Source organism: Melanotaenia boesemani, chromosome 1 (genome assembly GCF_017639745.1).
Source record: "Melanotaenia boesemani isolate fMelBoe1 chromosome 1, fMelBoe1.pri, whole genome shotgun sequence".
NCBI classification, from domain to species: domain Eukaryota; kingdom Metazoa; phylum Chordata; class Actinopteri; order Atheriniformes; family Melanotaeniidae; genus Melanotaenia; species Melanotaenia boesemani.
Window position 1 is genome coordinate 29,022,623 of NC_055682.1, and position 25,973 is coordinate 29,048,595.

General features: G+C 36.8%; 1 protein-coding gene across 5 annotated transcripts in view; it reads left to right on the forward strand.

Moving 5' to 3' along the window:
* The window catches only part of LOC121641896 (protein unc-13 homolog C), a 94,997-nt gene that overhangs the window by 51,430 nt on the left and 17,594 nt on the right, over positions 1–25,973 (forward strand). For all 5 annotated transcript variants that reach the window (XM_041988263.1, XM_041988272.1, XM_041988289.1 and 2 more), the window contains 6 exons: positions 4,956–5,089; positions 6,722–6,807; positions 20,546–20,672; positions 23,069–23,165; positions 24,267–24,410; positions 24,624–24,701. In XM_041988263.1, coding sequence (XP_041844197.1) covers positions 4,956–5,089; positions 6,722–6,807; positions 20,546–20,672; positions 23,069–23,165; positions 24,267–24,410; positions 24,624–24,701 — 666 coding nt within the window. The remainder of the gene's footprint in view (positions 1–4,955; positions 5,090–6,721; positions 6,808–20,545; positions 20,673–23,068; positions 23,166–24,266; positions 24,411–24,623; positions 24,702–25,973) is intronic.

A 25,973-nucleotide genomic window follows, 5' to 3' on the forward strand; every position in this document is an offset into this window, starting at 1 on the left:
GTGTGTTCATTTAGGTGTAAAATATGAAGATGGGGGGTTTCAGTCTGTTTAATCAAATTCAAGTCCTGCTGTGCCAGGCATCTGCAGACTTGTGTAATCATGGAATTGCAGTATGCAGTGTTCTGACCTGGTGTTTATGATGCATCTTAATGTAGTTATTGTTATTTGGAAAACCTATAATGACTTAAACAATGTGCATTTTTGCACCCTACAGAACGATGCATAAAATTAAGAAAATCCATAGAAAGAGTCATTTTAAAACGCTTGTGCTCACTGTAATGTTATTTCTCTGCCTTCTGTTCAAGCATTCTTGTTCTCATCATTTTATCATTGTATGGTTTATATTGGTTTCAGAGGTGTAATTCAAATAACTGCTGGCTTATGTACACAAAGAAAAACATCTCCATTCCCAAAACAAACTAAATTATACAGATAGCAGGATAGTATAAGTTTTTTTTTTTAAATCATAATATTATACATAATAATCAAACTTTAACATCTGGATTCGAAGATGCCACCAATCTACAGCTTACAGAAATGTAAAAAAAAAAACTCAAAAATCAGTGTAAATTATTCTTCCAGCATGGCTAAAAAATCAATAGTCTATATATCACAACTGGCATTTACCAGACAATAAAATGTGTCCAGTGTCCATATTGCAATCTTTGCATGAAAGACTTAAGCCTTGTAAGGAGAATCCATAGCAAATATGAATGCAGCCAAGGGTCAGGCAGTGCTTTTCTCATGCAAATCATTAGTAGCTTTCAGACTTTTCTCAGATAACAAATGCACACATAGATATGCATTAGCACAACAACATTTCCGTGTGAATGAACTATTGTCCTTTTAAAAAGTATTAAGAAACACTGCCATCTCATGCAAGGCTTCAGTATTAAACATATTGCAGTAAACATTTAAGATGTTTAGCTTCATCAAAAAGTTTTGTCAAAACACCAAGTTTTTTTGTGTGCTAGTTCTTTGACCTGCATAAAAAATCAATAGGCAGTTCCTCCTGATTATTTTAGTTTACTTCCCAAGGAGAATGGTCTCTACACTGAAAGAGATAATGTCTTCTCAGGTCGTAATAGGGTGCAATCTTCTCAAAACTTGAATAATAAGCTTCCTTTGTTTAAAAAGCCCGAGGGTTTGTAAGCAATCAGAAAACCTTGAAGACAGACATTTGCACTAATTGCCTCCTCATCCAGCATTTTCACAGAAAACAGGCTCTCCATCAGTGTTTTCTGTATGGATAAGGAAAAAAAATATAGGCTCCACCCAAAAGTAAACCTCACTGTGACTATAAATTATTACGTTCTCATTCACTAAGTAGCCTTTGGCACAGCAGAGAGAGCACATCTCAGACCTCAATTCTCCAGTCACTAACTGTGACTGAGTGTGGTGACACAAGAGCTGACAGAGTGGCCAGGCAAGCAGTGAAATATCCCAGCCACAATGAAGCATCCTGCATAACAGAACAACAAGCCCAACAACCCTGGGTTTAAAATGATGGAGGGAGGAGGGACAAGGGGATCTAGCTTAACTGTTTCTTAAATCCTGTCAGTGAAGAAAGGACTTTGACTAGCAAAATAAAGACACATGGAAAGACAGCAAAATATAAAAAAAAACAGAATATGAGAAGTCTAAACAACCTTAATTTCAATCCACATTTAAGCCAGAAGGTTACTGGGAAAGCATCTTATGGACAAACAAAATCATCAAAAAAGTTTTGGTTTAAAAGAAAATGATTCTCTTTTAAGACAACTTCTAAAAACGCTATAATATGAACCTTATTCCATCTGAAAAATATGTCAACTTGCCATTATTTGATTTACAACACTATATGATGATTAAAAGGAAAATGTCAACACTATCCATGCACTTAATGTTAAGAGAAAGTGGGTCAGCAGTATGACAAAAAGCGAGCCATTGAGTATTTAATGTGATGAAGCCAAAAGCCAAAAAAAGGACTGAAACCTGTGTGAAGATCAGACTAGTTTGGGGGCATATCTTTGTTGAAGGGATAACAAGGCATTCTAACGGGTTCACAACTCTACTATATACAGTGATCCCTCGTTAATCGTGGGAGTTGCGTTCTAAAAATAACCCGCAATAGGCGAAGTAGTCAGCTTTCTTTTTTATAATTATTATAGATGTTTTAGGGCTGTAAAACCCCTCACTACACACTTTATACACTTTTATCAGACAGGCATTAACATTTTCACACTTTTCTCTCTTGTTTGAACACCCTTAAAGTTCAAACCTTCCTAGAAAAATAATTTCATTCATGTAAATTTGACAAGCTGAATGCATTCTGTACTGTACAGGAGACACGCCACAGAGGAGATTGATTGACAATGGGTCCACAGCCAATCAGGACGCAGAACACAATGCGCTGTAAAAAAAATCTGTGAAACGGCGAGGCCGCGAAAGGTGAACCGCATTATAGCGAGGGACCACTGTACACACATCCAGCGTACAGTCACTGTTACTTAAAATGCATTGCAGCAGCCTCAGTTCTACCTTCAGCTCGCAGCTCATTCTCATGGGAATTTGATTATATTTTCTGAGAGCATCCTTCAATCAAAGATTCTGTAATTTGTGTCATATTTTGAGAATTGATGTGGAGCCCATTGTGTGCTAATGCTGATTCCTGCCGCGCAGGGACTGAACCTGCTAAACCATAACCATAAACCACAAGCTATCCTCTTGAGGTGGAGTAATATGCTGCTATGAATATTTCTGCTGGTGCCTCCAACACTCCATGCACCCAAAGCAGTGAAACTTAGCTGAACTCTGATTATTGTCACATTCCCGTCCTACTACAACTGTGAGTGAAACCCATGGGTGTGTTGACTGTGCAAAGACAGCAGGCTACTCAATCACCTTTGACAATGTATGTGTTTCTACTTGAAGTGAATACAGATGAGAAAAAAGACTGTATGCTATATTTTAGTTGGATGCAGATCGTAGTTTAATTTAGAAGGTATGACACAACCTTCTGTGTCCTTCACATATGGATGTTATTATGCATATATATACACACACACATGCAGAGACAAGCTTTGCATAGTTGACTTACCTCCTGCAGAGACATTTATTTTATTATTCATGTCTCCAGTGTAACAGAAATGCACCTTCCAGAATGTAATGGCAAAAGGTTTCACCCTCCTGATGGTCCAAGCCTCTTATGCCACAGTGCACTGTTGCCTTTGAAGTAAGAATTATTATCATAGTTTCACAAACTATGAGTTGAATGCTAGAACGGATCACAGGCCTGTTCAAATATCTTTGATGAAAATGTTTCATTGGTAGTCACTTTATTTGTTACTGTTTTCAGTTTAGTTTGAAATTCTGTAAATCAAACAGTAAATGTCTGTCTTTATGTAAAACACAGTGACCTCCTTAGTTTCACCCCTCTGCCTTTCTTGCAGAACTTACCGCACAGAACACAGATTTTGTTTTTGAGAGGGATTGTGAAACAGTTTTCAATGTCTTCCCAGAAAAGATACATAATCAGAATGGCTTTGATGTCTCATTATATATGATTTATGTGATGGAACCATGTAAAAAATGTATATCTCTTGTGTTTGTAAACAGGATGATCGACAACCTTTGCCAAATTAGAAAAGCACAGTCAGCGGAACACACAGCAGCATAATGTGTCCTCTATCTCCATATACTGTATTTAAAGCAGGACTATAGACATTCCAGACACTTGCTTATTGTAGGAGTTGCTTTTAGTCTGAAGATTGCATTGAGAATAAATGGTCTCATTTCATCAGCTCTACAACATGTCTCCTATTTGCTGCGCCAAAGTCAATATGCTAAGGTCAGTTAAATAATTTTACTTAAATTATTCAGAAGATTATCTTTACAGAATTTTCTTTCCATAAGAAAAGATTTTGCACCATGGATTGAATTTGTCATTGTCAGTGTGTGAGTGTCTTGCTCTGAGTGTGAGCTGTGTTTTGTTGTGTACCCTGATCATAGCAGACTGGACGACTGGAAAGGCGTACTTGCTAGGTGGAGAGCAGTGCGGCTGCACTCAGTGTGGGGTGAACAGATGGCAGAGTCAGTGAGAGGTTTTGGATTCAACACCTTTCACTTGGGCATTGAGACATAGATTAACACAACAGACTCCAACGGGCACGCATGTTTACAAATGCACATATCAGTGGAGATGCTTTTGAAATGAATAAAAACGCTATAAACCTTATGATCTCAGAGCTGCTTTATCTGACTGCAGACTATTTCACTGATGGCAAGTGTACTATTATGCTTTGAGTTGATTGCACTTTAGTGATTTTCTAATTCAGCCAAACAAAGTCTGCTGTGATAATAAGAAGTTCATCTGATGATGTGAATTTTCCCATCACAGCATTAGTGCCTATTATTTGTGCTTCATAGACCGTATTTTGTTGCATTACAGTGGCACAAAGTGAAACGAGTTGGTGACCTAGCTGAGGACTTCATGGGGTGCAACTTGCTATTCATCGTCTAATAGCTTTAATCATAATATTTAAAACTAAGTGCTTATGTTTTTTTTTTTGTTGTTTTGTTTTAAACACAAGACACTGCACATCCTTGGCACTAAAACCTTTAGTAGTCCTCATTAATCACCAATAAATCAGCAGAACACTAAAACACTGAGGCTCATTTTAGTAAGATGAAAATCTGGATTACACCTTGCTTCTTGGTCAGAGGAGCAGCAGACTTGACCACCAGCAGTGATAAATGATAAATGCTCAGTCATCATCACAGAATATTTTCAATATCATTGACATCACGCTGGACGCTGCCATAAATCTAACTTCCTATGCCTCAGCTCTTATTCTGTCCAATTTAAGCACTTTAAGTATTTCAGGCGCAAGCATATTTTTGCCTTTTTCCATTTTCAAATAGTCATGTATCCTGCTTCCGTCTTAACCTTTCTATATGAATTTCCTTCTCTACAGAGCCGGAAGCAGGAGCTTCCCAGAGAGGAGCAGGGTCCATCCATAAAGAACCTGGACTTCTGGCCAAAACTCATCACCCTCATGGTATCTGTAATCGATGAAGACCGCACGGCCTACACCCCAGTCATTAACCAGTATGTGCTTCTTCATTTAACTATGATTGTTTGTTTTCTTTTTTAGTTTTTTTTAAAAAGTGTTTTTACCATGAAATCTAATCAATACATGTTTGAAAATGATTAAAAAAGAGGGGTGCACGAACTGCTGTGAAAATGCATATACACACACACACACACACATATATATATATATATATATATATGGTTATAGTCTGAAGATTGCAGTAAGTAGTCAAACAATTCAGCTGTATTTATGGCCAAGAAACATAGTCTCTTAATTATTTAACAGATAAGACATTTGTTTATAGAATATTGGAAGACTTGTGGTGGAGTCTTCTGGCAGGAAAAAAAAACTTTCTAATGATTAGTATAATAAAATAAACACATTTTATGACCTGAAAGAAAATGGTGTTGTTGCTTGCCTGGAAAGAAATAAGATAAAGTATGTTCTCTTTCTGTCTGCCTCATACATACCCCCTCTCTGCTTTTATTTTTTCTTCTTTTTCTTCTTGCTGATTTATGATTCTTATTAAGACTCTGTTTATGCCCTGAGCTTTTTCTCCTAAACTAATGATAGATTTACAATATTCCTGCCTAACGGCTCCACCTCCCCTTGGTCAAGCTTCAGAGTGACAGCAAGTCTGATGGTTTTTCTCGATAAACCCATGAGTGAACTTGTTGCCTTTAAATAGGGTGAAGAAAAGAAAGAGGAAGCCAGAGGGTTAGAGCTGTCAATCTATAGCCCTCTGCTGAGAATATTTACGTGGGAATCAAGCCTTAGGAACTTAGGAGCCAGTAAACTGATGTACAAAATTGATTTTATGATTGGGAAAATAAAACTGGATGCTGTAGTTGTTTTTAAAAGTTCAAAGCTTGAAAATCATTTGAGATTGTTTCTGGAAATACTGTGTTTGGAGATAACACTTATTTCCCCAATCTGTAAATCATCCACTGCTATACACATTGGCTGTTGATTTATATTCACTTTAATCATCAAGGGTTTCAGTGTCTGCCTCAGCTACATTACACCAAGAAATATCTAAAGTGGGGTAAAGATTCTAAAAATGATAAAGATAAATTTTTTCTGCTATTCTGTTTTCACTTCATGCCACAAATCATACATACACCGGGCATCACATTGCTGTTGGGGTGTCTCTAGCTGATGATAACTGTTTAAATTTGTCACACATATATGTGTGTGTGTGTGTATTTCTTGATACAGGACAATCCAAAGCAAAGTAAAACATTTACAGATGAATAAACCTTGTCATCTATAAATGTCCTCCCATCTCAGAAACACATAATTAAACCACTTACGTCTTACATTCAGATTTTGACTGAAAATCTTTAGGCATTCAAAACAGCAGATTACCTGCCAAATAGGTTGCCACCCTCCATGCTTCCCCTTAGCTTAGTCATTTCCTCTTACACATTTCTCATCTTCAACCATGCATCCCAATTCCAATTCAATTCAAGTAGATCTGGGAATGACTGGAGGATTGATTATGTAATACACCAACCAATATATCCTCTTCCACATCTGTTAAGCCATTTTCTAGAGATTCGGTCTGGCTGAACCATCAGGCCATCCACTGGAGCATGTCATTATACGGAAATGAGTCTGATTGGAATCCATTTCGATCCCACCAGGTTTCCACAGGAGCTGAGTGTGGGCAAGATCAGCGCTGAGATCATGTGGAACCTCTTTGCCCAGGATATGAAGTATGCAATGGAAGGTGAGTAAGAGCACCGATCACACAATTATCACTTTCAAAAGAGTATATGTGTGTAAGTGATGGAGAAAGAAAAAGATAAATGACCTAAACTGGTGAAGTGTTTGGTTAATAATATTAGGTATGGCTTACCTGATAAATGGCTAGCTGTACTTTGTTGCTCTATTTTGTCTTCTCTTAAACTTCACAGCCACAAGTTGGAAGTGTTACTGTGTTACACTGTTGAATGTGTGTGTGTTGTTTTATTGGCCGGTCCTATACTGTTGGTTCTTGGCTGTCTTTTTCTGTAGCCAGCTCTGCTGCCAGTTTAAATTACTCTTTCTTTCCTTTACCCTATCGATCCCTTTAGAGAAAAAGAAACTTCTTTTAATCAAGAAAAATGGATGATGAAAGGCACTGTCAAAAACAGATGAGATTCTCACCTTTATTTTCTTTCTTTTTATTTTGAAGTCTGGAGCTCTCGCAAGCACTTTAAATAAAAAGTTGTCTCTATGGTGGGCTGGCTGGGAGTTGTGCTCTGGGGTCTCGGCTAGGTCTCGCGAGTCCTGAGGGTCCCTTGGTCTGCCTTTGATCTTTGCAGGGACCTGGTCACATTTCCACGATCACAGATCACTTTTCATGCCTTTTTTCTCTTTTTTTTTTTTTTTTTTGGAAAAACATTCACTAAAAGAAAAACACAGGATTTTGGTGGCCACTAAAAAAAATTATTCTGACCTCACAAAAAGTGTTTTTGGCCAGATCGATCTATCTATCTATCTATCTATCTATCTATCTATCTATCTATCTATCTATCTATCTATCTATCTATCTATCTATCTGTCTGTCTGTCTGTCTGTCTGTCTGTCTGTCTGTCTGTCTGTCTGTCTGTCTGTCTGTCTGTCTGTCTATCTATCTAGCGAAGAAACACTAAATATAGAAATGGGAATAGTAATGCAGTTCTGTCCATGAAAGCAGTGCTTTTTGTTGCAGTAATCAGGATTATCAGTCAGGTTCTCTTATCAGAACAAAGTACTGTAGCATGTATGGCTGTTGATGTTGGTAGCTTCTGGAACAAACTGCAGGGTATAAGGTGTGGAGGAGTTAATGGAACTGGGGTTGTGAATAATTGTTAAAAGTGCTTTCAAGTAAATGTGTTTATTTGTTTGCAGTTAAGGACTCAGCAGGGTGTCACCTTGGGTTGTGAGTTTTTCACAGATGTCTTTAGAGGCAACATTTCTCTGTTGGAGCCTTGTTTGACAGAAAATCGTGTTCTTTGACAAAAACATACAGCAAATGCACTCAGTTCATCTCTTCATAGCATTCCAGTTGTTATTTTTCTCCAAGGTGGAGAAGATTACCATTTTAACACCTGACAGAATACCATATTATGATTTGCACCTCATATGAGGAGGCTCCGCTGTGGCACCACTTTGCTGTTTATGTTGATGCTGTAGCTTTTTTGTGCTTTCACACAGACAGTAAAGGCTGCTACAGTTAGTGGCATCTATCTTTCCGGCAGTCGGTCCCACTGAACATAATATTTGTGGGATTCTTTTTTTTTTTTTTTTGGACAACTATTCACTTGGACTAAAAGAAAAACAGAGGATTTTGGTGGCCACTAATCAAATTTATTCTGACCTCACAAAAAGGGTTTTTGGCCAGAATGCAAGAATAAAATGTCTGATTTGGTTGAAGCATGAAGCAATAATGATCAAACACTGTAATTCATTCATACATTCATACATAAACCCATTTAAAAGACGTCCTTTTATTATACTATATATTGTAACCTGTTGAAACTATTGATTTTTTCTTTTTTTTCTTTTGTTTTTTTGTTTGTTTTTCCACTAATGAACCATTATGGCACAATGTTGCCTACAGGCAACGAGTCCCATAAAACTTAACAAAAATGTCTATTGTCAATTTTAAGACATAAAAACATTCCAGACATGTTTTTGTTTTTCCTAATTACATCATAACACATTTAAAATAATTCACTTGATTTTTTTAACAGAATAGAGAAATAAAATAAAATAAATTTGGATTAAATTATTATTATTTCTATTCACAGTTATATCTCAGTTCAGTGGCTGTAAAAATGGTTGTGTTTTGGAACATATGTAACTAACAGACATATGCACACAGTACAAAGCTGTTGCTAAGCAGCACACTTTTACAGTACAGTATGATATCTGTTCACATCACTTATCCTTGCATTAATAGGATAACACAAACATTCAAGTAAATCTGTAATGAAAAAGGACACAAAGCAGTTGTGGCCGTGTGTTTTTATGTGTGCACATCAGAGTGAGGGCAGCTGGGCATGTGACCACCTAGGGTGCTCCTGACTGCTGTCACAGCAGGTTTAAGTAGTGTGTGTGTCTGTGTATTTGTGTATGCATGCATATGTGCGAATTGCCTAAGGGTGTCCGTGTTAGAAAAAGAGATAAGAATCATGGATGCACTCAGTCACATATACCCTCACTCTCACTCCTTGAACCTGAATACTTTTCTCCTGCTTTTCCTGCTCCTGCCTCCCCTTGTCAGTACATCTGAACACACCCACAACAACACATGCCAGGAGAAAGACATGACTGTCATTCCCCAAAGGAGCATTTCATGTGAAATATTGCTCTTTTTTTGTTGGTTTTATTGCCTGCTGGTCTTCTGGGTTTGGCTTGTTTCGGAAGGCTTTTGCTTGTTTATTTGACACCTTGTAGACCACATCAGCATGTGGCGAATGTGTCGTGAATGCCACTGTAAATTGTGTAATACATTTCACTTTGCAGATTTTGAAAAGGTCCATGTTTTACTTTACATCTGTCTGAACTATACATGATTCAAGGATAGTATTTTTGTTGAATAACGTGGAAATGCACCTTCATTAAATGCTTGGATGTGAACATTATGAAAAATGTTATGCATTGCTGCTCTATAAAGCTTTACTAATTCATGAAATCACCCTTGTTCATAGCAGCATAAGCATCATAATGTGCATTGATGTTGGTTTCAGCTGATTGCAGACACCCCAACTATTGTAACCAGGTGGCAAAGTTGCTACATCTGCCAAATGGACAAGCTGGAGGCAGGAGTCTGACAGCAGGTTCACCTCCACCTGCATCTCTTTGATCAGCCACTGCAGTACAACAGTAGTAGAATTCCCACATGGTTGATGGGTTGATAAAGATGGGGGTTGCAATGTTTGGAAAGAATGAGATGCTCCACAGAAAACTGTGGAGAAACTCCTATTTTCTATGAATTTGTATTATTGACCTCTTCCACTGCTGTTCCCCCGGTGTAGCGGTGTATTTTATATTTGTCAGCAGCAACACCTATTGTTTAAAAGAAGACTGCAGTGAACTGAAGCATGCCTAAAGCATCAAGAAGAAAAGGTTATGTCACTTTGTTGATGTCACAGTTTGCAGAAGCAATAATACAGAGATATGCATGTGCATGTGTCTTAATGAGTTCTCTTAAAGAAACAACCATAATTTCCAATAATGTGTGGTTACAGAAGAGACATTAAGTGCTAATATGTAAATTAAAGCAGCAAAACACAGCAGAGTTAATTACTCTATTAACGGTTGACTGCTTTCTACAGAGATCCATCACAAATAATCATTCAGCTGCACATTAGTGGCTAGAAAATTGTAACAGAACACCAACACTTCATTTGACCCAACTGTTCTTTAAAGAATGGTGAGAAACTTTGCTGAGTCACATTTGATCAAATGTTATATATAGATTATGTAAGAGTACTCTTACATAAGAGCAGTTAAATTTACGTAAATTTTATATGTTCCACTTTTGAAGTTTTAACTATCATAATATGTGTGATAAAACTATGAAGAGGCTCCAAAAAAATGCAAAAACTCATTATATAGTATTTGTGCTACATAAATGCTGCACATACAAACACATGCACTGGCTTTTGTCGTGTATGCACTACATGTCGTGATAAGGGAGCAAAGAATATACTGCGCCAGTTTAGGTTGCCGCTTGTCTTTCTCATTCAGACAAATGGAAGTAACTCAGTGTGACCTGTTTACATAAGAGGGCACATAAAACTGGCAGCACGGCTGACAGAGACACCCTGGAGGAGGCGGGCCAGAATGTCCTGCTTTGTTGGTCTGTGTTCCTCTGTGATTGTGCGTGCAGGCATGTTTTTCCGCATATTTGTCCTATTGTTAAGTTGTACCGGTCAGTATGAAGGAATGAATGAGACTATAAGAGGCGTGTGTGTATGTGTGTGTGTGTGCGTATTAGAGTGTGCGCACAAGCTTGCACATTACTTAATGAAGTCTTTGATGCATCCTCTGCTTCCTGCTCCGAGGCTCTTAGTACCAGTGCTGGTGCAGAAATGAATGCAGCTAATTTTAGTATCTCTGTTAGAATATCTGAATGTGTTAGAGCGGGAAAGCATGAGTGAGAGAGGTAGGAGGGAAACAAAAAGAGAGAGGATGAAATAAGGGGCAGTAAAAACATAGGGAAGATTTAAGAATGGCTGCAGCTGAGTTCACTCCCCCTCACTGATTCACCCATACCTACACAGTAAATTCTCTAGAATGTATTGTGTCATTTGCAATGCACCTTTTCAGAATCTTCATCAATCATCATCATAGTTTCTGTTTCACCTATTGATTCCTCAGAAATATATTTCAAGTCTTCACATTTGTGGTTTAGCTTAAATTAACATCAGCCATCAGTTGAAGGAGCCAGCTTACTAAATCTCAGCAGAAGACAAACAAAAGGTATGACTAGCTGATAAAATGAGAGATCTCCACTGAAATTTAGAAACAAAAGGGTGCCTCAACAGGAGGACAATTAGTTATGCTAGCATTTTATAGCACATGCTGTATATTCACTGGTGGTGGTCTCTGGAGCATGTCATTAAAGAACCGGTGCTGCAGCAGCCCATTAACTCATCTTCAGACTGTTAGAACAGCTTCACTCCATAGAATAGTTTGATTGAATTTCAATAATGTAACTCAGCAGTGGGAGATTTGTTTCCATAGAATGGAAGTGTTTACAGAGATGGGGTGTGGCCAGATGATTTGTATTGCCGTGTGATCTCTTTGTACCATAGCAAACCATCCTTCTATATTGATAGAGTTTATGAATCACTCAAGTCTTGCTGCAGGCAGTGAAGTTATTTCATACACAGAGATCTCATAAATGCTTTATAAACTTCCTCCAGTAAATGTTATACAGTCTGTCAGTCCTCTAAAAAAATAATAATGTTCTATAAGTCCTCTCTAAAGTAACTCCATGTTTGTTTTTTAGTGTATTTGTTTTAATAAATGGATTGAAGAGTCTTCACTGATCATAAATCACACAAGGTTCCTTTGCATTTTGCATCTGCAGACGTGGATTTTCAACATTAGTAAAGCACAGATTTGGTTTTGTCCCAGTTCATTATACTTCTCTTTGTGCATATCATCAGGAATTAGTGTATCTGAAGGCTGGCTCTTTAGCAGAGCTGTGTCAGTAGGACCCTGTGATACTGCTCTGGATGGCCCCTGTGACAGAACTGGGTCAGAAGCCAAGATGAATGAAGTATGTCAGCCTTGGCTGCCTTTCTGATCCTCTAGTTCTTTGTCTTTAGCACATCTGTCTAACCTTGCATTCCTATTAATGCATTCACGTATATGTAATTATACTGCATACAAAGGAAATTGTATATTTCTCATTTTACAGTGCATAAAATGACTAAACAATTCAAGAAGCTGAAAGAGAACTTTCAGTTAAAGGGTGCAAGCTAAAATTGAATACAAATGATCTTTGATTGATGACACTGTGTCACAGAAGCAACATCAACTTATCTGGGCTCAAAGGCATTAGGGGCCATCACACAGTAGAAGTACACACTGTGGTCAGACAGATTCAAAATATACTATATATATATATATATATATATATATATATATATATTTTTTTTTTTTTTTTTTTTTTTTTTGAGGGAGTGGATGCTGTGTGCTCTGGACTAAATCAAATGAAACCATCGTTGTTAGAAGCACTAAGTTCAAGAGCCTGACTTTATTAATTACTAAATTAATTTAAACTTCTGTTATAGCAGCATAAATAGAGAAAATTAAATTGATATTTTAGAGCAATGAGCCCTTCTTTCAAGACATCATCTTTTGCAGGAATTCCCATACATTCATCAACAAGTAATGCAAAAACACATCTTGTACACCTTAAAGATGCATGGCTGCAGAAGAAGACGTTACTGGTCTGTAGCTCTTATAAGGGTCAAGTGCCAGCTGTAGCATTTGGTTTATCATTTTTTTTGTGACTATAATGAATCTTATCTTATCTGCCTGAACCATCTTACCACTTGGTTTGGGTATGCAGTATCAAAAGTAAGTTGTAGTTATTCCAATACTGTTTTAAGTGTTAGCAGTTTAACTAGTGTTATATTTTAAATGTTATTTCAACCATTTGTTAAAAACACTGATTCTTATTATTATTGTTCCAAGAAAATAATAATAAAAAAAAAATTAAATGCATCCTTTGTAAGAATATTAACTGAAATGCTTCATCTTATGTTATCTTCAATATCAGAATCACCATTAAGGATTGTGAGAAAGAATGGAAATTTTACAAAGTGGTAAAGGTTTTCTTTTTTTTTTTTTTTTTTACCTCATGATCTGACTTTTCTGAATTCAAGTTGTGGGATGATAAAGCTGTGATGAACGAGCATGGCTCATCTTATTATCCACGGCATTTAAACAAATGAGGCAGAGTGAGTAACTGAGTCTCCTGTGAGTGTGTCTGTCCCTGTGGGGTCTGTCACACAAGATGACATCCCCACCAGAGACCTTGAGCCTACTCCTCCCTCAGGACTGCCCACAGAGTTTACCATCAGCAACACACAAAGGCGCTCACTAAATGAACAGATGTGCACACATAAGTGTATAATACACACACTGACATGCAAAACAGACAAGAGGCTTCCTCTTTGAACAGCATGATTGCATGACAGTATTTTCCTTCATACACAGTTTAGGTCATGAACTACTCTTAAACATTAATGGCATTGCTATATAGGGCTTGGATTAAGCTTTCAGCGATGCCTTGGAAATGTTTATTTTCTGGGGCAGAATGACAACATGTTTTCAGTAAATAAAGCAGTTACATAAATATGAACAGGCCACATTTTTACTCACTTTAATAGAGGGTAAAAGCTATATATCAAAGGTTTAAATGAATAAACCTATGTAGATTTTCAGTGGTGTAAATATATACTTTAACTTTCTAAGATTCCTTAACTTCATGTTTGGATCTGGATTGACTAAAGATATTTTTTTTAAAAAGTAGTCACTGAATTGATCTGTAAGCACAAACATAGAGAGTTGAAGGAGGTCAGTGTAAATCTGTTGTGTTGATTTATACAGATCAGGCCATTTATTCTTCACTGCAACTACAACAATTTCTGTGTCAAACACAATATTAACGTCGCATCAGACAATAATGAAAATACCTCACTAGGTGGAGATGTGAGAAATACTTTAATTGTTAATGAGCTGGCGACAACAGTACATATTTACATGTAAAAAAGATATCACATCATGGAAATGCAAAAAATAAGCATAAAGGAAAATTAGCAAAAGCCCAGATGTCTACTCTGAATGAGAATTTGGAAAGAGGACAATTGCAAACTTTGGTCGGGGAGTTCAGTGATGCAGAGAGAAATGTGATTTCACATGGAAGTATGTCAACTGCAAGCGTTCAGAGCATCTGTGATGGTTCCACGCCTGCAGTCGTATACCTGGAGAGCTTGATTTGATCACGTGGTTACTCTTTAAAAACCTGGTGAGGGTTTCATGTATCCCTTTATAAAACTAGTGCAGGCAGAGACATCAAGTCTCACCCATTATTCAGCTGGATTAAAGTGAAGACATTTTGCCATGCTGAGTGCATGATGTAGCTAATGATAAATAATAATGATAAATAAATACAGATTTAGCTAAAATTTACTTTGTTAAAATACCAAAAAAATATATATATATATTTTAAGTAAATATGCATTTCAAAGTCCATACCACATTCCATTAATTAATTTGCCTGCAAAACAGATGGTCTGTACACAAGAATTTTATTTTTGCTTCTTTTATTTCTAAAACTATAAAACACTTTTTCCCCTCATTTGCATGTACATACTGTACTTCATAATGTGTACAATAGTCATCATTCATAATGGGCACATAAATACAATACAAAGATATAACGCATATCTCAAGGTCAAAGGCGGTTCAGTCTTTTAAATGCTACAAGGATTACACACATTTAAACATGCACATGCATGGTACATTAAGTCCTCTCTTTTTCCTTCATTTTTTTTTTTTTTTTTCCAAATTGTGTCAGTTCATGTGACACAACCAGAAGGCCTCTGGAGGTAGGATTTGCATAAATCAACACAGCACACATAAATATGTGATTTACCCTCTAAAATGACAGATTGCCAGTTTAACAAAAATGTACACCTTGGCTTACAAAATAGTTACAGTCAAGGAGGTGAAATTAATCATTTAATCCTGAATTAATTTACATTTGTTGAGACCTTGATGTTATCTTAAAACATAAGAAAAGTCAGTCACCTCCAAAATTACTGGCAGGAATTCTGGACATAAAAAATTCAAAACCAATTTCAGCCTCATTGTGAAGTCAGGCAGCTTCTGTGTGTTTTATTGCAATGTTTTAAAAAAAATACTGCTCCCTGCGGTCTCATTTCCCTTAGATTCTCTCCTCTATTCAACAATCACATTCAGCTCAGTGAACAGAAAATCACATCTTTTTGCTTTCACTCAGAATGCGTAAAGAAGTGCACTTTATCTCTCTGCATTTCTGTTTTCCAGGGAAATTAAATCATTTTAGTGACTCCTAAACCTAAAAGCTCTGAAATATTAATATTAAAGCTTTCAAGAACTTTGTGTTCATTTAACCACATGAAGATAGTTTCGCCTTCATAACACATACCTTTACGGAGAAAACTGTTATCCTAAAGTAACTGGACGTGAGCATGAACACTTCCATTAGTAATTAATTACATTCATTAATTTGTTTAAAATGCATTTGTATTTAAAAGCTGTTGCATTACTGACTTTGAACCAAAACATTGCATCACTTCTCTTGTGTAGGGTGGTTTTGATGGATGTGACCCTGACCTTTTACTCCAGTGCCACCATCTGGCTGAAATTTCCACTTGCATGCAAGAAATATGAATTAGTATTTATGATTTCTAGAGTGCTCAGTGCATAAACATCTACGATCCAAAAGCAGAAAAACTGTCCAGTCCAGTTTTTGTTTCGTTAAAATAAAATATATATATATATATATATATATATATATATTTATATATATAAAAATAAACAGCAAAAGAAAAATAAGCATACTGCACGGAACAATTTTAGAGTATTAAGTGTGAATAGCAATTATCATAGTAAAGAAAAACAAACATTTAATACCTGTTTTCCAAATTTAGATTTGCATTCCTGTATGCGTGTCTCATTGACACTTGTAATATCTGCATTTTCAAAGAACTGACTGAACTGGAATGACCAAAATAGATAAATTAATAATTAAATAGCCACCTGCTGACCTCTACTTTTCTGTCTCTCATCTGACCTCCATCTGCTTCTTTTACTTGGGGACCGTAGGTGACTGCCATTGTGTGACAGTATGGGGCTGGTGCAGTCAGAGCTTAGTGCAGAAAGGTTGACAAAGTGTGATGACGTGTGTATGTGTGCCCACTCTTAACTCAGTTATTAAAGTGGCCCTGCTATAGTGGATCTCTTTGTGCACATATTACATATCATTTGCAGCAGAATAACTGCACGTCCTTTCCAGCGGAACAATCTGGACGGAGTATTTGTACTGTTTGAATTACCTGTCCTCTCTATGACACAGAGCAAGCAGATGAAACCAAAGGAGAACTTGGCAATTTCAGCCATCAAACCCACTTATAGGTTATGATGAAAGCGGGGACATTTGCTAGGTTGAGCTCTTAAGGAAAATAACAACACAGCATCTGAGATCATTGCAGCTTTTCAGACATACATTCTGCTGATCATTGCTCTAAATCGTCCTCTAGTGTAATTCCTGGGATATGTGATAAGATGTTCAAGTGTATGTGCAAGTTCAACACATTCTACCTTTGACAACACAAGTGGAGAGAATGAACTCAACAGGAATGCTACTGCACAATAAGCATTTGTTAATATCATGGAGTACTTAGAGAAGGTATTTCTGGGGCTATTTGTGCTGCATTTTTCAACACAGTCAGTGTTGGTGTTACTGTCATTTTTAAGCAAGATTGTGTTACTGCCACAGTAGTGGGTATGACACCATTTCACGCTTCATGCTTATTTCCCAAAAACAGGACATGCCTTTACATGTGTAAGACATTTTTCTAGAGACACCAAAACCATCAAACCCTTCAGTAAAATGTGTTAACATATAATGTCTGAGTTCTACACATAGTGCTTTAACAGCATTCACACATATAAAAGCTGTGTTATTTATGTGACGTTTTTTTGTGCAAAATTTTGTGCTGCGCCTTTGAAAGTACTATCAAACAGGTACATTGTTAATTGCACCTATGTAAATATTTTCCTCTGAGCTTAGAGCAGAGTGTAGGGTAGCAGGCATTGTGCTATTCATCAGAGTAAGCACCGAGGCTCTTATCAGGATTAAGGAACGACAGCCAGGGTGCAAGGCTATGGATTCAAATATGTCTTTGATGTTGTGTGGATGTGTACATCTTGTTTTTTGTGTTTCAGTATATCTGTGTGTATGTGCACAAATATGACACCTTTACTTCTGTTGTGCCAGTTAAAGAAATCTGCAGTAAAAAAAAAAAAAAAAAAAAAAAAATCTGTCATACTCATTGAAATTCCCCTCTGTCTAAACTTTGTTTAAACTTTGCACATTGTGTTCAGATGTTGACAAATTCCGTCTTTATTTGAGTCAATCACAGTTTACAACTGGAATTACAGTTCGCTTTAAAATATGTGTTTGACCATTTATAATTACATGTACCTTCCCATCTCCTTCATTTAATCTGTGCAAAATTATATAATGTCACAAAAAAAAAAAAATAAGAAAGAAAAAGAAACAAAAGAAACAAATGTCTGGATTTTTAAACTGCATGGCTAGTTTTATACTGAATGAAACATGGTCTACACACAAATCAGAAATAAAAGATTGTGCATAATGAGACTGTCACTAGGAGAACTTTACACAAAATAAAAACCACCAAAACACTCACATATGGAAGGGCAGCGTGAGACAGGGAGGTCTTGAGCTTCACCTCATGTAAGCACTAACTTCAGATTTAGAAGATTTGTTGTGCAACTTACTATAAAGGTATTAAATTGAAGGTATTATCGGTTTATCAGTGTCCATATATAGGTTGAGGGGAAGGTCTTCTCCTCCAGGAAGCTGCAGTCAGGCAAAAATCCTCCATTGTGTTGTTTGATAAACAAAAAGAAGTCAAAATCCGGTTGTTGTTTTTTTAAGATTGTAACTGGCTAAATTTAAGACCTGGTAAGGATCAGATTAGTTTAGTTATGCCCTGATGCTCTAGAAACAAAATATAATTTAGTATATAATTTAGTGCAGTTTCTAAAAGATTGTTTTATAATTTTGATTATTACTATAAACATTACCATTTAACAAAAATCACAGTGTCTACAATGTTCCAATTATACTTGTGATAATAAATCACAAGTATTTTCCACTGATTACTGACATACTAATCTTTGTACAATTCCAGAAAATTATATGATTGGTTTAATCCATGTTATCACACATCTCTAACTATGTTGCTGGAAAAGCAAATTAAATTCTTCCAACAGAATTCCTGCCATCATATTGAGTTTATAGATGTTTATTGTTTCTGACACATTGTTACTGTGTTACTTGGATCTTTAGTTCTGCTTGCATGCAGCTTGGATTTCCTCCTGCTCTCTCTCAAAGTTTTATAGAAAGCAGCAAAGACTGGAAACCCCATGCGCACCATTCTGTTCTAAAACATTCCATATTTTATTTCATCTGCTACCATTTTGTCGCAAAGCCTGCACTGATTATATGTCTCCGAGTGATCAGAATTTGGCAGCTGAATCTCTTTTCTGATTTCTTTTCATGCTGATTTATAGTGACATCTGCACCAAGTGGCCAGGGGTCGGATTTCTAAACCTAACCTCATGCCACTCTGCAATCCAACCTCTGCCACATAAGATTAGACTTCACTGAAATGACACTCCAACATAGCAGCCATTGATTGCGTAATTTGTGAACTGCATAATAGGCAGTGTGACTGTTTATGTTCATTGATTAATACAGTTAAAATACCAATATTAATTAAGAAGCAGCAGCCTGAGAAGATGGGCAGCTGCAGTCTTTATTGTCACACCCACAGGAATCTTACCAATCATTAGTTTTCTTCCCACTCAATGCAGATGTATTGTGCAAATCCTTATTGGGCTGCTTTTCATGGCTGCAGACCCTTGGAGCCTTTACTCCTCTCCTCTGTGAGAACCTGCTCTCTTTTGTATGCAATGCCAACTTGTTGAGTGGTCTTTGATCTATATCCTATCTTATCTGTGCTGCTATGATGGATTCCTGTGTTTGATTTTCATGATACAACAGTCTCCAAAGAACCTTTGTGTTGCAGTGGTATGATATTCTTTCTTATTTATTAGGTATTTTCCAGATTTCATTTTCACCCAAGTGCCATCGTTTAATCTTCAACCCAACAAAGTTTTCTTCCATGGTCCTTTATTTCTTTTCTCTGGTCTCCCACTCACAGTTTTTTCTTCTTTGGCTTTCTCTTTTTCTTTATTTGATGTCTTCTGTCCTCTCATGCACAGTCACTCTGCATCTCTTCTCCAGGGGAACCCTTAGAAATATTTATTGGCTCTGAAATGTCTGCAGCAAACTGGGCTTAATGACTCAGCAGACGTATCAGCTGACATGGAATTCTGATCCATTTTAGCTTTAGCTTGTTTGCAGTCATTAAAGGGCTTTCTTTCTTCAGTGAAAGATGGATGCATTCACTGGCTCAGTTTTATCTTTTTCCTTTTTTAACAGCTCAAGGCTGTGCACAATTGAGCCTGTTGTGAGCTGATGTCAGACTCAAACAACCACTGCTGCTTTGTGCTTTATTTTATTTTTGTTTGTTTACTTGTCATTTGTGTGCATTAGTCTCCGTTCTTGTTTTTGTGGCTCTATTAAAAGGCTGTAAAATGCCAAAAGAAAAGAACATGTAACATGTACACTGATCAGCCATAACATTAAAACCATTGATAAGTACAGAGGGGGACAATGCAATGCAAATGATCTTGCTACAATGCAACATCATCTGCCATTTAAACCTTTTTGCTGACCAGTCACCCCATCACCACATTTATGGTAACAGAACTCCCCTGCAATAGCGATATTCCCCAGCAGGACAATGGTAAGCTGTACGAAAACTGCTTATGAGTGGATCTGATGGCATCTGCAAGAAGCAAGTCAAATCCATAGAGATCCCACAGCAGAACCCGCAGAACTTAATGATCTACCAATAACCTTTAGGCATTCCAGTACGGCCTCAGATGGTCTCTGCTACAGGAGAACCTACTCTACATTAGGCTGGTGGTCAAAATGTTAAGGTTGCTTAGTGTTCATTACAACTTAGGTTTATTTGTGAAGCATTGTCACTTCTGTTAATATTTGCTTGCTAAAATGCGTGGCTCACATGTTGTAATCTGCATTACAGAGCACGACAAGCACCGCCTATGCAAAAGCACCGAATACATGAATCTTCACTTCAAAGTCAAATGGTTCCATAATGAGTACGTCCGTGACCTGCCGGCCTTCAAGGGTGTGCCTCCTGAATATTCTCTGTAAGTATCCTCTCATTTCCACACACATAGACAAGTAAGCATACACACACACACAATAAATGAATATATAGTGTGTATTTTATAAACAAACATATGCAGAGCTGATGTTACGGGAAACTGTTTGGAAAGAATGAGGAGGAAAAATTGGGCTTGTCTAGATACTCATTTGTTTTGTAGCTTCCTAAAAATGCTAAGTATGTTAAGTTTTGTACAAAACAGGGTCATTTAAGGTTATCTTTCAAAGATACTGAATTCTAAGTTATAATGTTAAGATACTGTTAAAACAGCTTTAATTGCATGGTCTTTATGCAACCTGACATTAGTGATAGTGTTATCGTTCATACTGTAATCAGTGTGCATTTGCAGGAAAACTCTATCACCTTTAATTTAATCTTATGAAATGGTAATTGGATATACATTAGAGTGAAAATGACTTTGGCAGTATTAAAACTAGAAAACACTGGAAGTGAATCTAACACATGCCAGAACAAGAACAGAATACAATAGCTAGCAAGTCATTTAAATTCTATATTTATTAAAAAAAAATACTACAAAGACAGCATATCACATGAAAAAAAAAAATCTTTTTTTGTTGATTGTATGTGCTACAATAATAATGCAAATTTATGGGGAAATGTTCACCTTTGTGTTACCTCAGTTTTTGTTTTAGAGAGCAGTTTCTCTCATTTCCAAATGTTTTTCTGCTTGTATTTAACACAAGGAATTAGGCTTTCAGGTATATATATATATATATATATATATATATATATATGTATATATATATACTGCAGATGTCTTTATCTATATAGATATAGATATAAATGTATGTAGATAAAACATGCTGTGGTATAATTTACAGCATGTGGTTTGAGATGGTCTTGTTGTCTTGTTTTGACAGAAACATATGTTGCTCCAAAACCCGTATATACAGTTCAGCATTAATGATGTCTTCACAGATGTGCAAGTTACCAAGGCCTCCAGCACAAATACATCACTGTACCAAGATGTCAGTGCTGGCTTTTAAATTAGGCTCTGACAACAAACTAAAAATACCCCCCGCCCTCCACCCCGCCCACCCCTCCCTCATTTTCTTGTTCTTTTTTTTAACCCACTATTTGATTCTCCACTTACTTCAGTATTGACAGATGTGCCCGTGAAGTGAATTCCACTGTACAGTTGTCTGTTTCAAATGCTGTGCAGGCTGAGGTTCCCAAATGATTATGCCCATTTTAATGCTGTTTACTCTACCTGTAAAAAGTTTACTTTTATGTAATGTAACGTAATAATGTAATATTAGATTTAATGGGAAAATGTGTCCAAACTTTTGACTGGTACTGTATATTCTGTACAGTATATAAAATTTTATAAACTAAACAGGACACTTATCAAAGCTTAAAAAAGTGACTAAAAATGTTTATGTCTGTATTTAGCTGTTTTAAGAGCTTCTAAAATCCATTTCCAACCATACCAGTTTATCTATGTGAAGAAATATTAATGTAATGTTTAACAATGTGAAAGTTATGATCAGTTCTGCACTTAGACTGAATCTATAAAACTGTCATGTCTGTATAATCTGTGCTGGCACTTCATTTCATTTCATAATTGTTTTGGAGGAGACACCTTTAAAGTGTGTTTTCCACTGTGCATAATCACAGGCAGTTGTGACATAAACACGTGTAGTGCAAGAGGGGAACACGGTGCCCTCTCTCATTCAGCCAGTCTATCAGACTAATGACTCACCCTCCCCATCTCCAACGCTGTCACTCAAACACCATCTCAGGCAGGATTGATTCTTCCAAAGGCAAAACCTACACATCATACAAGCACATGCACGCTCACACTTGCAGTCTTTCTCTTGTGTCTACTTCCCTGTCTTCCCTTTTTTTTTTTCTCACCACACCCACCTTATTTATTGCCTTTTCCTCGCGTGGCAGATGCCCTCAGCCAGAGTACAGAGTAGTATTGAGGGGACATCCAATGCTCTGAAGACAAAGTCAGGCACTACATTAAGCAAGGAAATGGCAAAGTGAAAGACAGAGCAGCATTATTATTCCACCAACAAATGTACTTCTGTACCCGCCTCATCTATCCCAGTCTCTTCTGTCCTCTGCTGTCCTCTGTCTGAGCCTCCCTGTCTAATCTGTCCACAAACCAAACCTTGATATCAGTGCCTGCATGCACTGTAGCCCTGATCAAAACCACTCTCAAATCTACTTAGTTTTGAGAATAATCTAATGAGTTTCAATTTATATCCCCATAGTTTTTAAATAAAAAGCTTTAACCTTTAAATTGTGCATGCGGTGAACTTATACTGATCTCATGCTGCAGACAAATGGTAAGAGCATTTAACTATAATTTGACCGGCAATGATAGAATTTAGTTTTTTTTTTTCCCAGGTGGTTTGAGCCATTTGTCATTCAGTGGCTTGATGAGAATGAGGATGTTGCCATGGATTTCCTCAATGGAGCACTTGAAAGGGACAAGAAAGATGGAGTGAGTATAGCATTAAATCATTTCTTGAGACTTAACTTTTATATTTATCCAGAAAGCCATTTAAGACTGCTTTCTTATTCATAAGGACAGTCTGCTAAGACTACTCTTATATCTAGAAGAGGATACAGGAAGATGAAGGAAATTCAACAATCAAAACCATGTGTTCCCTTGACACATGACCAGACAGGAATATAAATAAAAATTCTGTTAACAATGGACCTTTTTTTGGGGGTGGGGGGGTAATATCCGAAAACATGGATAGAAAGAGTTGAAAAACCGCATAAATACACTTTTACATATTTGTATATCTAATTTCAAGGATATGTGTTTTCTATCTCATGCATTTAATCATACACAGATGCTATTTTTAACTGCTTCTGTTTTATGTTAGCTTTTGTCCTTGCTAAAGATAAAATAAGCCAATGTATGAAGCTTTCATCATATGTACCCTCTGTGGTGTTTTAAGAAAAACTAAATACTCTGCAGAGGGACAAGCACAAATGGCACTAAGTAAGACAGTTTCCACGGTGTTTGAAAACAGCTTGGATGCTCAGTAGCTTGGATGATCAGTAGAATGCAGATTTTGCTGAGAATGCCCATACAAACCTCTAGCTTAATGAAAGTGCAGTGCTGTAAATCACTCCGATTCTCACTAAAATGTGGAACACTGACCATGTGGTTTGTGCATTTCAGTTTTGCTTGCAGTGAAACAAAACTTTACTGACTTTCTGCTCAGCAACAGTATTCAAACTTGAAGAGTTGGCACTTAGCCAAGCTACTAATGTAATGTTTGCTCAGTATTTTTTTTTTTTACTCTTTCCCTCATTGCTACTGCTCTCTGGAAATAATTTCAATAATACCTAAAATGTATTTTGAAAATCCCTTACCAATGTGAACAGATTTAGAAATTCATATATGTTCAACAGATAACTTCAGACTCATGCTGAGTTGTGTGTTTACCTCTGTGGTTTTGATGATGCACATAAACCTGCTACAGGATGCACAGCTTTGTTATCAGGGGCTTACAATTATGGCAAAGATTTTACATCAAGTTGCACTCCTAATTCTTTCTGCCTAAACTCATGTCCCCCTCTCTTTCAGTTCCAGCAAACCTCGGAGCACGCCCTCTTTTCATGTTCAGTGGTGGATGTGTTCACTCAACTAAACCAGAGTTTTGAGATTATCAAGAAGCTTGAATGCCCAAACCCACAGGCTCTGGCTCACTTTATGTGCCGCTTTGCGAAGGTCAGACTCTTTAGAATTGGCTCACAGTGAACCCTAAATACTCCAGATACAAGTAATAACTCAGATTTAAAGAGTTTACCATTGATTTAAACTGACTGGTATATTTGCTCTGTTCAATGTGATCTTGTGACTGTTCTACAGAAATATTCAATAACAGAAGAGCAAACAAACTAATTATAAAAGAAATTAAATACTCTCTTTCATTTCACACAGACTATCAACAAGGTTCTTCTGCAATATGCTGCAATCATTTCCAAGGACTTTCCACTGTATTTGAATAAGGAGAATGTGGTAAGTGCCCTGTCAAAGTCTACAAAGGTGAATAGCAAAGGTTACATTTTCCCCTCTTTTCCTTCTTTTTAATTTTGTGTGAGTGCCAATGTAAATAATGTAAAATAAAGCAGCAGTTGGCATGGAGACAGTGAATGAGCATGAAAGAAATGCTATGAATATCTGTTCTACGCAGAGTCTGGACCTGTCTTATGTAACAGTGCCCTTAACAGTGTCTCTAATAATGGAGATGGAGTCATTTATCTCACTGTCCACAGTTGATGGGGACAAGTCATTGGTATTTTCTCTGTCTATTGTTTAATGTGATGGATGACTAAACACAGAGCTTAGTGAGTGGCCTAATTAGCCACACTGGTTTTTGAAGCTGAAATGTTGGAGCAGAAGGGGCAGATGTTTCTTTATAGCATTGACAGGCTCATTACAAATGTTTCAGAGAAACATAACATGTCCTTCCCTTGACAGGACAAAAAAGACAAGTGAAAAAAAATTATACAGAGGAAAAACCATATCAAATTAGCCCTACTATCATTTCACATTTATTATTTTTATATTTTGTGTGATGGAGTAACTAGTTGACTCCACAGACTCATGGTTTACTGGCTTACTGCTTCAAAGGTCAGCGCTTCAATCCCCAGAAGCAGAAAGCTGCCACTGCTGGAGTCTTTAATAAAACCCTTTAAGCCTGCATTAAAACCAATTTCCCTTTTGTCTTTGAGCTTGGGCATATTCTCAGGACCATTAAAGAAAATACATTGCTCCTCTGGACAAAAGTCTACTCTTTCAGCTGTTCAACTATTTTCTTTCTTGGAGACTTGATGCTTTTCTGTTCTGAAAATCATTTATTTCACCATTTGTTCTCGTTTTGGGCTTTTTGTTTTTCCAAAAGCTGTAAAAATAGACTCAAAAGAAGCTACAGACATCCAGCTTCCTCTCATACCACTTTAATTATAGTTGAATGACTGTAGAACTTTTTGCCCAGTGATGCAATAAAAAAAATTATTTTCTATGCATGAGAAAATGTATAGATAAATATATTCTCCATTTATATTCAATCAACAACAAAAGGCCTGGGAAAGGTCGCTGTGAACCCAGTGCATGAGCCAGTGGATCAAACCCTTTACTTAATGTAATTTAACATCCTTCAGTCAAGTTATATGTAGCAATGGGAATTGCCAAGTATTATTCAAACTTGGAATATCTAATCACTACTGAACAAATATTCTTGTGAATGTAAGTGTGAGAAATACATAATGTGCTGCTGCAGATTTCTGC